Source organism: Furipterus horrens, unplaced genomic scaffold (assembly GCF_987537825.1).
Source record: "Furipterus horrens unplaced genomic scaffold, mFurHor1.1.pri manual_scaffold_2, whole genome shotgun sequence".
Classification (NCBI taxonomy): domain Eukaryota; kingdom Metazoa; phylum Chordata; class Mammalia; order Chiroptera; family Furipteridae; genus Furipterus; species Furipterus horrens.
Window position 1 is genome coordinate 32,521,780 of NW_028327172.1, and position 14,401 is coordinate 32,536,180.

The following is a 14,401-nucleotide window of genomic DNA, read 5'->3' on the forward strand; positions in this document are numbered from 1 at the left end:
GAGAAGCTAAAGTGCTTGCCTGCTGCTGCACAGGGAGTAAGGTAGTGAAATGCAGAGGTGGCACCAGTGTCTAGGATGGTCTGGATTCCAAGGCCCACTTTTTTTTGCTGTGACTGCACTAATGGGGTTTTAATGTTTATTAATTTAAAAGCATCAAATGAGCTTGTCTCCTGGACCGTGAAGGCGATGGATGTAGGGCTGACAGTGTGTGTGAGGTTGAGGGTGATAAGTATAGAGGGACAGTGGCTGGTGGAAGAGCAGTGACCCTTTTCTCTCTCCCTTGCTCATTTTTCTGCTCCCACTCCTGGGCTGAAGGACAGCCCTAAGCAGCTGTGGCAGCTGAGGCTCAAGCGTTTGGTGAGTCCAGCTGTGGAGTGGGGAGCGGAGGGGACGTGAAGAAGAGTGTGGTGCTGCAGTGTTCTGTTGGTGGCCTGGGGCTTAGTATTGATTGTAGTTTAAAAAAATTAACTTTTTATTTTGAGATAATTATAGATTCACATGCAGTTGTAAGAAATCAGATAGCTCTCGTGCACTCTCTCCAGTTTCTCCCAATAGTAACTATAGTGCAGCAGTACAACCGGGATGTCTCGGTAGTCAAGATACAGTACAGCCCCATTACCATAAGAAGCCACTTGTCACCCTTTCTATCTACTTGTCACCCTTTATAGCCACACTCACTTTCTACCTGCCCCACCCCCCTCTTAGCTCCTGACAACCACACTTCTGTTCTCCATCTCTATAATGCTGCCACTTCAAGAATGTTATATAAGTGATATCATAGAGTATACAGCCTTTTGGGTTTTTTTTTTTTTTCTCTCTCTCTCAACATGATTCCCTGGAGATTCATCCAAATTTTGGGTACCAATAATGTGTTCCTTTTTACTGCTGAATAGTATTCCATGGTAGAGAGGTACCACTGTATTAGCTCAGGCTGCCATAATTAAATACCACAGACTGGGGGGCTCAGACAACAGGAATGTATTTTCTCACAGTGATGGAGACTAGAAGTCCAAAATCAAGGTGCTGTGAGAGTTGGTTCTGGTGCGACCTCTCTTCCTAACTGGTACATTGGCTGCTCTCTCACTGTGTCCTCACACAGCCTTTTCTTTATACACACATGGGCAGAGACATACCTGTGGTATCTCTCTTCTTCTTACAAGGGCACCAGTTCTGTCAGATTAAGGTCTCACTCTTATGACCCATTTGATCTTTATGGCCTTCTTGTAGGCCATGTCTCCAGATAGTCACATTGTAGATTAGGGCTTCAACATGAATTTTCGGGAGACACAATTCAGTCCCTAACAATTACAGCTTGCATAACCAGTCATCCATTGAAGAACATCTGGTCATTTCCAGTTTTTGGCTATTAAGAATAAAGCTATAAACATTTGTGGACAAGTTTTTATGTGAACATAAATTTTCATTTCTCTGGGATAAATGCCCAGGAGTATGATTGCTGAGTTGTATGGTAGTAATTACGCTTTTACAAAGCAGCACAGTTTCCATTATGTATTTGATTAAGTTAATTGTAAGTCCTCCCCTCCCCCGTTTATCTTGTAACTATTTCTGCATACATTTCTAAACGATAAGGACTCTTTCTGAAAACATTACCAAAATACCATGATCATACCTGCAAAAATTAACAATAATTCTGTAATTTCATCAAGTTACATCCAGTCAGCATTTAAATTTCCCTGATTGTCTCAAAAACATTTTTTTACTGTTTGTTTGGATCTAGATCTGAATTAGGTATGTACATTGCAATTGGTTGATATGTACCTCAAGTCTGTTTTAAAAAAAAAATTTATGCCTTAAAATTTTTTATTATGCTAAACTACATAACAGAATTTACCATCTTATTTTTTAAGTGTACAGTTGAGTGGTTTTAAGTACATTCACATTATTGTGCAACTATTAACCACTATTTACCTCCAGAACTTTTTTCATCTTGGGAAACTGAAACTGTCCACTAAACCATAACTCCCCATTTCCCTCTCCCCCAGGCCCAACAACCACTCTTCTACTTTCTGCCCATGATTTTGACTGTTCATACAGGTACCTCATATAAATGGAATCATACAGTATTAGTCTTTGTGGCTTATTTCACTTAGTGTAACATCCTCAAGGTCTATCCATGTTGTAGCATATGTCAGAATTTTCTTCCTTTTTAAGGTTGAATAATTTCAATGTATGTATATGACATTTTCCTTATCCATTCCTCTGTTGATAGACACCTGAGTTGCTTTCGCATTTTAGCTATTGTGAATAATGTTGCTATGAACATGGTTGTACAAGTATCACTTGGAGATCCTGCTTTCAATTTTTCAGGATGTATACCCAGAAATAGAATTGCCCAATCGTATAGTAATTCTATTTTTAACTTTTTGAGGAATTGCAATACTGTTTTCCATAATGGCTGCACCATTTAAAAATTTTTTAAATTTTCAATTACAGTTTACATTAAATATTATTTTGTGTTAGTTTTTGGTGTACAGCATAGTGGTTAGACAATCATATACTTTCCCACCAATAGTGTACAAGGGTCCCCAAATTTCTTCACATCCTCATTAACACTTACTATTTTCTGTTTTTGTTTTTAAACAGTATACATTCTAATGGGTGTGAAGTGGGGACATCATTGTGGTTTTGATTTGCATTTCCCTAATGATTAGTGATATTGAGTCTTTTCATGTGCTTATTGGCCACTTGTGTATTTTCTTTGGAAAATGTGTGTTCAAGTCCTTTGCTCATTTTAAAATAAGGTTGTTGGTTTTTATGTTGAGTTTTAGGAGTTCTCTATATGTTCTGAATATTAATCCTTTATCAGATATCTCATTACTTTTAGTCTATAAATTCCTCTCCCTCTCTTTTTTTCCCCTTGCAGTTTATTTGTTAAAGACATGTTAACTTTTGTTTTATTTCAACACTGTGTTTTGCTTACATTATGCTTAGTTATCAATCACAACGTAGGCTTGTCTGTTTACACCTTAGAGACCATAGGGTATAGGATATTTTCAGAGGGACAGAACCTTAATGCTGCTTTTGGGTGATGGAGCCTAGTTACACATATCTGACTGTAGGCCAAATATATACAATTTCATGTATGCATTTGTATGAGGTGCAGAACATGGGCACATGAATTAGAGTCAGTGGATGTGGAAATAAAGCCCATCTCACTGAAATAGTGGCTATTTATGAAGAAGCTATCTTGCAGTCATAAATTTATCCAGCAGGGGAATTTTTTAATCCACCTTGGTGTAGTAGAAAGAGCACCACATTAGGTGTTAGGAGAGCTGAGTTCTAGCATTTTCTCTGTTACTAGCTCCTTATATGACAAGTCACACCCCCTCTTCAGTTTTATCGTCTAGTGAATGTAAGGCATGGACTTGATCATCTTCTAGGTTCTTTCCTGCTTGATCTGGAGTCTGAGTGGTCTTTTAGGTCAATCATGAACAAGGTGTTGTCAGGAAGGAGTATCCTGGAACTTTCTGGAGGGAGTTTTACTATGTTGGAATTTTCTCTGATGGTCTTAGATTGCTCTAAAGATTGGATTTGTGATTGGCTTGGTGGGAACTCTGTGACCAGTCATAGGGTCCTGAAGCAATCAGATTCCCCGTAGCGCATATGCTAACTGAGAATGAATTGGTACTCTCCCATAGCATGAGGTTCAAAGAGCAGTCTGGTCTTATACAAACAAACATTTTCTTCCTTTTTTCTCCTGTTCATTTGGGAAGCAAGTGGCGCCGTGTTCCAGTGGGGAACTGGTTTGGCATCTTCTGGACGACGGTTGTGCCCTGGGCAGACTCTCCCACTGTTTTTGACAGCAAAGGAACCAAGTCGAGTGACAGGTAAGGTCCTTATTTATTTCTTCTCAGTCCTGTATTGATCCTTTGTCAAGAGGTGGAGACACAGGCATGCAGAAAATGGGTAAATGGAGTTTTGCTTTTGCTATTTCTTAGTCTCTGTGCCTTTACTCTCTGTTCGTTGGTTTACTAGTCCTGTTGGGACTTTTGTGGGCCCAGTAAAAGCATCTCTCTTGCTGCCGTAGTTTGGAACCCTCTGAGAGAGAGATACAAGGTATATGGAGATCAAAACAGTAGCTCTAGAGCTGTTAAAAGCTAGGTTGGAAGGCATAACTTAGGTGTTTGGAAATAACGTGTAGCAATAGTGAACTTCTAATTCTGAATCCCAGATTGAACTTAGCTGCCAGGCTATAGAGCAGGGTCACAGAGTCGGGCCCACGAAGCTGACTGCTTAGTGGGGAGAACCCAGCAGGGCTGTGTCTCGCACTCCCAGCTCCTTCTCCCAAGGGAAAGCAGGCGTGAGTGAGGGTGTGGAGAGGGAGGCTCTCTGTGTGGGCACATGAGGAGTGGTCAGGAAGCGTTCTGTCCACAGGTCTATTGTTGGTCCGTTTTCTGTAGGACTTTCTCTTTTTATTTTTTTCCGGCTGGGACGTATTTTCATTCCTTCTCTCCCCTTCTCCCCCTCTCTCCCTCTGCTCTGCACTCAGCTGTGGGCCTTTCTCTCTGAGTAGAGCACCATGAATGTGTCTTCTCCTTTCTTCCTCTCTTGCTCTCTTACTTTGTGGCCCAGCTCACTAATGGTTGGCTGTAATGAGACCTTTACAGGAAACGTCTAACTACTCTCCTCTAGCTCGGAACAGAGGTGGGATTTTTGAGGGCGGTAGGAAGGGGGAAAAGAAAAGAGAAGGATAGGCCACAGTGGGAGTGGTGTACAAGATAGTGGGATCATTCTGTCCTTCCTAAGTCCTGCAAGCTCTCCCCTTCCTCGGGGGGTGAGATCAGCTGCCTGGAAACCCATGGGTTGAGTCGGGGAGGGTACTCTTCGAGGGGAAGGGGCCACTGGGTGCTGCGGCCACTGGGTGCCGGACAGGCAGTCCACCTCACATGACATAGAAAACATTCAGCACACTTTTTCCTGCCTCAACAAGGTATTCACTGCTCCCTGGGCGTATCCTGCTTTCTTGTTCCTTTGTGCCTTTTGGGCAAACTGTTACCTCTGCCTTTTCCTTCTTGTGCCCCTGGGAAAATCCTGATAAGTTTTTCAGGTCTGGCTCAGGTACAGCTTTCTCAGTAAAGACTTCCCTCCTCTCACCTCTGTTGCTTTTCTCACTTGTGTGGATACACAGTATATTGTATTATTATGAGCTGTTTTTACATTTTCCCACACACCAAAGATTCTGAGTTTTTTAAGGGCAGGAACCTGTGTCTGCTTTCTATTTTAACAGAGAACTGTAACTAGAATTTAGTTTTTATTTGATTTGATTTAAACAACCTTTTGGAGATCTGCTCAGGGCACAACTTAGATTCAGAGTTGAACTGGGGGAGTTTTCTGATGAGACATTAGAATAGATCATCAACTCCCTGCCCTTAAAAGTCTTTCTTTTTAAAAAAAATTTTTTTTGATTTAATTATTGTTTTTCTATTACAGTTGTCCCATTTTTCCCCCATTGCTCCCCCTGACCCCATTCACCCCTTCTCCCACAGTCAATCCCACCGTGTAAAGTCTATCATTTTTCATTCTCCTGTCTTACTGCACTGCCATAGGCTCTGGAGCTGGAACCCTGGGTGTCCCTCCTCAGCCGGCCACTAGGGGCCCAGCGCTTTCTCCCTGGGGAAGCGGCAGAAGCATCTGCTTTGTCCCTTTCTCATTCCACAGGATGCTTGAAGGTTGAGGGGCATTTTATTAAGACACTAGTTAATTAAGCAGAAGTGTCAGAAAAATGAGTTACAGAATGACTGAATTTCTCTAGACCAGGTGACCACAATATTTCTGAGTTGATAGGAATTAAACCGTGTCGGTAAAGGCAATGTAATCAAGAGAGGAAAGTGTTGGGTTTGGAGATGGAAGGCAGGTCAAATTCTAGTCCTGTCTGTATGTTGTTAGGAAGCCTGGGTGTGTGTTTTAGTGTCTGCATGTTATAGCAGCTGAATGTATGAGATGCCATTTTTGTAGGCTCCCTCAGTGAACGGAGCTAAGAAATATACATATTTATTCATACGTACACCTGTATCTCTATATTTGTCCTACTAGAAACCATGAGTCTGCACTGATTTCTCCAACTGCAATCCAATATCACATGGTCGATGCAAGCCTCCCGCCTTTTCATATCTGTACCTTTTCTCTCCTTTCTGATAGTGAGCTCCTTTATCTTCAGCATATTTACTTATTTGTTCAATCTCCTGGTATATAACCACGTTAGCCATCTTCTTGGCCAGTGCTACTGACTCTGACCTGCCTGCACTGGCTGCGAGCTTCTCCCAGACCCCACTGGTGCTGACTGAGACTCTTTGCTGCCTAGTTTGCTCTGTTATAAGTGTAATTTCAAAAGAATTTTTTTTTTTCTAGGCCTAGAGAATTCTAAAGCAATATGTGTTGTTGCTGGCTCAGATCACTCAGCTTCATTGACAGGTAGGTACCAACTCTTTCAGTTTAACATGCCATTCACAATTCTGTGTGTTTCTTCCTCCAGTGATGGTATTGAGGTGCAGAGGGGAGGGCATAGATATTGGAGTCAAGAGTTCTGATGTCACCACTGTGTGAGCTTAGACAACTCCCTTTCCCCGACTGAGACCATTTCCTTGTTTATAAAATACTTTGTGGGTAGTTCTGAGAACAGAATATGACAATACATGTAAAACACTCATATGGGCTTAATTCCTTTTTTCTGACTTTGTTTTCTTAAACTGTACAAAAGGGATAAGAATATCTTCCTCTCAGGATAATTGTGATTGTCAAATCATATAACCAACAATAAATTTATATGTAACATACTGTTATCTCATCCATTTAATACATTTAAGCATCTAATATAACTAAGCTCTCTAGCCATCTGTTCTTTCTGTTTAATCTCAAACTAACCTTTCTAATCCATTTAGCTCCCTGTTGGCTCTTTCTATGTTTATCTGCTCTATTTTATTTATTTAACTATATATCTCTATTTTTATTGACCTTTCATTTTTTTATTTTTCTATATAATCTATATATTCATATAGCTATCTAAATTTAGTATGTTTTCTAATCTATTTTGTATTTTTATTTATTTCTCTATGCCATTACCTTTGATCTTTTCCTTTATGTAACCTTTTTTCTCTCTCATACCGTATCTGCCTAGCTATACATTCATTCATACGTTTGACATGCCCAGCCAATACAGTATAAACTTTCTGTGTAGCATTCCTGAAAGTGAAGGTTGTCTCTTCCAAAGGTTATTTCTTTCAAAGCCCAGATTGCTGTGTCCCCTGCTGGTAGACTGGAGACTATAGCTCTGAGGAACTTACTTTTGTTAGAACCTCTCACACAGATAAATGCATTACATTTTTCTTAAAAGATTTTGTTTATTTAAAGAGAGGGGAAGGGAGAGAGAAAGAGAGGGATAGAAACATCGATATGAGAAAGAAACATCAATCAGTTGCTTCTCGTACCTGCAACTCAGGCATGTGCCCTGACTGGGAATCAAACTGGCTACCTTTTGCTTTGCGGAATGATGCCCAGTGACACCCAGCCAACTGAGCCCTACTAGTCAGAGCTGCATTACATTTTTAATCAAAGGGGAATGACTTCCATTCTTAGTGTTTTATGTGGAAATGAAGGTGTGTACATAATATATGTAAGTTAATTTATACTAATTTTTCAACATCAAATTTGAAATGCAGTCCAACCGAAAAGCTGTTATTGTTTCCAAATAGGTACAGAGACATAATGTAAGAGTTTAAATACGTTACAAACTCCAAAATACATATAAGTTATTATTTAATGAATTTAAAAGCCAACAAAGAAATACCCACTTTTAGCTTATGTCTTGTATTAGGTAGCTTTATACATTTATGTTGAGTTGAAATGAATGCCCCTTCTAAAGGAAGGACTGGAGGTCCCAGAGTGAGAAATGACTAGTTCATGCCCCACAATCAGTGAGGGTTAGGGAAGGCATTCTTCTCTGAGGATGAAAGTAGGCTAAGAGATGTTTCTAACATTTTAATTAATTTGAACCAGTTGGCATTGTATAAACCTAGAGATTCTCTAATTGCTTGCTGACATCAGTTTCTTAAGATATCATGTAATTAGTAAAGTTACTTATTTTATGTGTGGAGCACTTTTATTTTGTTGATTTTAAAAAATGTCAAATTTTTATTTTATTGAGATGTAATTCATATGTAAAATTCACTTTAAATTGTACAATCTAGTGATTTTTAGTATATTCACAAAGTGAGTTGTTTTGGATACTTTTAATGTCAGTTAAAAGTTGTCAGCATTAATAGCCCTCTTTCCTCTCTAGTTCATGCTGTTAACACATTGGGTCTTGTTCAGTGCTTTTCAGACCTTTTCTCTGTAGTTGTAGATTTGGCATTGCAGCAGAATTTAACTTTGCCACAGTGTTATGATCCGCATGTGGAAGGCAGTTTGTGTTTGCAAAAAGGTGGTTTAGATTTACTAAAGTAAATAGAAGCTTACTACAGACACAGGCTCATGGTCAATGGCATCTTGGTAGCTAACCAGGCCATCTAATGGGTTGAGACTTTGCTTAGGGTCTCTTCTGCCTTTTTGTAAAGGATTCTTATACTTTGCACACCCTGAGAAAGTCCAGGGAGTTTGCATGAAATACACCATAGAACTGCAGAATGTCAGTGCTACAAGGTCGTCTGGGTGACAAAAAAGCTCCACCTATTACTTCCCCATTTTAGACTTGATGAAACAGAGGCCCAGGATGTGCCCAATGTCAGAGTGATAGAGCAGCAGATCTGGGACTTGCTCCCTGAATCTTGGCCTAATGCCCATTAATGATATTGTTTGGCTTTTGATCACTTTTTGAGAATATACCAGACTGCCCTAGGGCAAGCAGTCTATAAAGCTTTATTGTGAGGTCACAAAATACAGAGGCAACGGAAGACCTGGCTGCTTATCCCGCTTGACTCCTTATTAGCTATGTGATCTTAAAAGTCATTTAACATCTCCTAGCTTTGATTAATTTATATTCTAGAAGAGTGCTGTCTAGGAGGAAATAATGTGAGCCACATTTTGAAAGCTAAAAAGAAACAGGTGAAATGATTTTAATAGTATATTTTACTGAACTCCATGTACCCAAAATACTGTTTCAATGTGTAATCCATATGAAAATTATTAATGAAGGTACGGTTTATTTAGTCATTTACTTTTAGTAAGCCTTTGCAATCCATTGTGCTTTTTTTGTCTTACAACACATTTTGGTTTGGACTAGCCACCAGCAGCCATGTGTGAAGAAATTGTAGAACCTTAGAATACGAGGGTTGGAAAAGCCCTTAGAGGTCATCAAAGGAGCCGCAAATTGTAGACTCATAGGCCCAGTGATAGCCCATGGTCCCCTTTTGTTTGGTTTCCAGTTAAATTTTTTTGAACCTGAATGCCTTTTAGGCAAGCATGTGCCTGCTGGTTTGCCTGTTGCCCACCTCTCTCTTGTTACCAGTGTTATCAGTTATACTGTCTGCCCTTCTCGACTAGCCTCCAATTTTCAGCTGGTGAAACTAAGGCTTAGAGAGGAAGTGACTGTCCAAGGTCAATAGCTAGTTAGGAGATCCAAGAATAGAAGCCAGTCACTTGGCTCTGAATGTGCTCTTTTTCTTTTAAATCACAATGTCAGCCAGTTGTATTCCTGCTTCTATCACAGGATTATTGTGAAGTTCAAGTGAGCTGAAGTGCTACACAGATGAAATGTGGTAGCATTATTATTGTCTGCTGGGCAGGGCACGTAGTGAAATCTTATGTTTAAAAAGTTTAAGCTTAATCACTGAAATAAGTCAGACAAAGACAAATACCATATGATTTCACTTATATGTGGAATCTAAAAGACAAAATAAACGAAACAGAAACAGACTCGTAGATACAGAGAACAAATTGATGGTTGCCAGATGGGTTGGGGGTTGGAGGCCATGTGAAAAAGGTGAAGAGATTAAGAAACACAAATTGGCAGTTACGAAAACAGTCATCAGGATGTAAAGTACAGCACAGGAAATACAGTTAATGATATTATAATAACTATATATGGTATCAGATGGGTATTAGATTTACTGTGGAGATCACTTAGTAAGTTGTATAAATGTCTAACCACTATGCTGTACAGCTAGAACTCATAAACATTGAATGTCCATTGTAACTGAAAAAAAAAAATTAAAACAAAAGTTTAAGCTCAAATCTTATATTTTTAACCTGTTATTTTAAAAAGTTAATATATTTTTTCTTACAGAAAGTAATGCAAACATATACTTTAAAACCTATAGAATATAGAGAAACATATCTTCCACATGGTAGATGTTGAATAAATATTTGTTGACTGAATTAGTGAAAAAAATAAACTCACATATTCCTATTCCTTGACAAACTCCTAGGAGTATTTGGCCTTATTTTCTATTTATAGAATTTAAAAAATCTTATATTATGCTATATGTGAATTCTGTATCTTGCCTTGCTCTACTCAGCATTGTAGCATGAAAGTAGCACAGCTTTTTGTAACCACTTTTTTTTTTAGACTTGTGTTCTTTTCCATCATTTTGGACTAATTTTCCCTCACCTCTTCTGTTCCCCTTCTGCTTGTTTAAGATGCGGGAGAGCTGTATGTTTGGGGAAGCAACAAGCACGGGCAACTGGCTTCCCAGGCTGCTTTCCTTCCTAGGCCCCAGGAAATAGAAGCACGTTGTTTTCAGAATGAAAAGGTCACTGCTGTCTGGAGTGGATGGACGCACCTGGTGGCTCAGACAGGTAAGAAAACAGCAGAGAATTTGTGGTTGGTAAGAGCAGCTGTCAGGGACAGCTGTCTAAACAGCCAGAATGCTCAGGATTAAGTAGGTTGGTTTTTACCAATGAAACGTTTTTAGGACTGGGAAGGGGAGTACCTGGGATCTGGTTCTGCAATCAGCCAGATATGTGGCTTTTCCTCTCTGAATCACAGGTTTGTACCCAAAAAAGCAAGGCTGGGTAAGGTTATTGCCTTCTGGCCCTAAGAGTCCATGAGGTTTTGAGGAGGAACGAATTGCAGCAAGCATCACCCAGAAACTTGTCCAGGGTGCTGGGGAGTCTGCCTTGTCATAGCTGAAGAGATGACTCTATTTGCATTTCCACCTGAGTAAATTAAAGGCAGCAGAAACTGTTAACTTAAAGATAAATACCAGGGTGGGCAAAAGTAGGTTTACAGTTGCTCGTATGGAAAATATAATAATTAATAAATAATAATACAACAACAAACTGTTTCCCATACTCAAAGTTGTAAACCCACTTTTGCCAACCACTATGTTTCTTGATTGAGGCAGGAGCATTGTTCTGAATCATAGCTGGCATGGTATTTTGACTTAGATTTTTAATAACCCTAATGAACAATGTACATTGAATCAGATATCCTGCATGTTCCCTCAGGTGTTATATTCTCATGCCATGCCATCCTGCCTTGGGCACTTTTGTCTTTTCTTGAGTCTTCCTTTATTTCTCCTCCTTACCGTAGGGTAGTTCTTTCCTGGTCTTCACATTCTCGACTTTGTCTTTGTGGTTTGTGTTTTCACAAGGTTTGTATTTTGACAAGCCATTCTTCTTTCCCGCCTTCCTAGAGCTCCTGCTCACTTCCATGGAGGTCCCCAGGCAGGTGATTTGTAATTCTTAAGACCTATTGTCCTGTCAAGACCTTTTGAACTTCAGAGGTTCTCTCAGGAGTCCCCTTGCCTGCTCTTGGCTACCTATTAGCTAAGCCTGGCTTTCTAGACTCCCAAATATCTGGTGACTCTTATTCCAGTGCTTTCTGGCTTTTGTAGGTTTTCAGGTCATCTTCAGTTATCCGTGGTGAGTCACACCTACTATACGTTGGAACACACAGACATAGACTTATGAGTATTCATAGTTATGACACTTTTAATTGGTCTTTTAAAACATTTATAGTCATTTTGGAACAGAGGCCTATATTACAAAGGTATATAATAAACTTTCCATGTAATAAACTTCAGAGGCTGCTCTAAGGAAAGTGTGTTATTTATTTGGAGGAAAATTACGACTCTCTTCCAAAAGGTTCAGACTTTTGAAAGACTTGCAACATCTACAGAAACTTTTCTTAAAAAGACTCATGGAGTATGATAGCTGCTTATTTGTATAATTGTTAATGTCTGTCTTTTCCTGCAGACAATGAGCTCTGTGAGAGAAGGTGCCATGTTATCTCTACTGCCTAGAAGAGAATGTACTCAGTTCCTGCATCAAACTGTATCTAGTTATGAGACAAAACACATTCAAATGCATATGAAGGAGGGTAGACAGCTGGGATTTCTGACTTCCTCCCTTGGACTCATGTTGTCTCTTTGGATTCAGAAGTCCAACCAAATCAGTCATTGTTTATTGGGACCCTGTGGAGCAATGTCCTTATAACCCTTGGAGAACAGGAAAGGAGACATGGGCCATGCCCTTCCATTAGAATGTGCAGACAGGCTTAAGTCTAAGAGTATACACATGGAAGACTTCATCATTCACCCGTCCATCCACCCATCATACATATGGCGAGGGTCTGTTTTTATACCATGCTTTGCACTAGATATGAACCCTGCCCTCAGGGAGCCCACTGTCCACTAGGGGAGGCAGAGCTGTTAGGAAATTTCAGTATGTACATTGCACTATGAAACGTTCAACCATAGAGCTAAGTACAGCGTGCAGAAGTAGCACAGAAACTAGCAGTCATATGAGTAATTGGATGTTAACAGGTAGGCGTTTCATGGTTAGTCAGTCTTCAAAGAACTGCAGTGCAGTGAAATACACTTACTACCAAATGGTAGTGAGTTTGATTGAGTCTGTCAGTAAACCCTGTAACTAGTTAGTAGCTCACTAATGAAAGACGCACAGATGCCACTTCTTTGAGTCTAGCTTTGAGACATTGTAACTGATGCTGGTCTCCACTTCTGGGCCAGCAGCCCAGCCCTCGGGGTGGGAGGTGGAAACCCACGTATGTGACACTGAGTCACCCCAGCTGCTGCAGAGCTCAGCTTCAGGTCTCCACCTCCCCTTGAGAGCGTGGTGTTTTGGGTAATGTTTCAGCTGTTTAATTAACTTGTTAATTCAGATCGCTTGTTTATGGACTTTGCCCCTTTCCCCTTTCTCCTAAGTTCAGAACGGTTAAGAGCTGGGAGGTTTGCATGTCCTGGTTGCTGTGCTGAACTTCGGGTAACTGGGGGTGCTGCTCTTTGATTTACCAGCGTTGCGCTCCATCTGGCAGCCATGGAAGGCTTTAGCCAGGCTCAGTGTCGTTGAGAAGAAACACCCAGGGCTTCCAGCGTAATCAGACTCAGCTGCTCGTGTTAATGGGAACAACATTTGCTCACAGGGTCAGAAGCAGCTCATTAGTGGAACACAGAGTTATTTGACTCCAGTTGTTTTCACAAGCTCCAGCGGTGAATTGTTCCCAGGACCTACCTGTAAGCCACATTAGCACAGAGCCTGCTCCTAGTCTCCTTCGGGAAGGCGTTATGTGATACTGATTAGCAAAGAGTCTCTGCACAGTGACCATGTATCTATCCAGTAAGATGAGATGGGGTGGGGTGGGTTAGGATGAGAGAAAGAGAATGGATTCTGGTTTCCCTCTTCTCCATAGGCCCTAGACCAGTGGTTCTCACTCACAGGAGATTTTGTACCCCAGGGGACATTTGCATTGTCTGAAGACATATTTGGTTATCACAACTAGGGGGTGCTATTTCCATTCAGTTGGTGGAGGCCAGGGATGCTGCTAAACATCCTCCAATGCAAGGGCATCCCCTGCAACAAAGAAATACCCAGCCTCAAATGTTAGTTGTGCCACAATCGAGAAACAGTGCCGAAGAATGCCATCCCCAGGAGTAGATCTTTAGGTAGGCGGTTCACATGGTATCAGGATAACTTGACAGTTTGTCTATAGAAATCTGGGTGCAGTCTCTGCCCTCCCCCTTCAGGAGTCTGGTGCCTGCCTGCAGTGTTTGCGGTGGAAAAATACTTTTCTCTGTTAGTCAGAGGCACTTGGAAAGAGTCCAATCGAACCTGTTCTAATCTGGGAAAGTTGGCAAGAGTACCTGTGTCTGAGGCTGGGGAAGCTGCATTCTAGAAACCTTTCTCAAGCTGCTTGATTTCCCTGATCTTTGTTCTCAGAACTTCATGGGACTCCTGGGTGACTTTATCCAGGCTCAGTGACCTGCAGCTGTCTTATCTGGGATTCATGATTTCCTGGCCCGAGGTGCTTCTAGTGAGAGCTGATGGCAGATCAGGGAGCCTTCCTATCTTGTGACTTTGGTTAAGTCACTTCACCTTGTAAGGCTTCAATTTCCTCATCTCTCAAGCAGGATATTCTAACCTACCTACATTCTACATAGCGCTGTGGTGGGGTTCAACTGAATGAATCTGTGTGGAAGGTCTCAACTAA

General features: G+C 40.7%; 1 protein-coding gene across 8 annotated transcripts in view; it reads left to right on the forward strand.

Annotated features, from left to right (window-relative positions):
* Window positions 1-14,401, forward strand: part of SERGEF (secretion regulating guanine nucleotide exchange factor) — a 180,331-nt gene that overhangs the window by 12,805 nt on the left and 153,125 nt on the right. For all 8 annotated transcript variants that reach the window (XR_016508308.1, XR_016508319.1, XR_016508304.1 and 5 more), the window contains exons 6-8: window positions 3,735-3,848; window positions 6,370-6,432; window positions 10,591-10,749. Coding sequence is in view for 5 of the 8 variants with exons in the window: in XM_090263437.1 (XP_090119563.1) it covers window positions 3,735-3,848; window positions 6,370-6,432; window positions 10,591-10,749 (336 nt within the window). In the remaining 3 variants the exon portion in view is untranslated. The remainder of the gene's footprint in view (window positions 1-3,734; window positions 3,849-6,369; window positions 6,433-10,590; window positions 10,750-14,401) is intronic.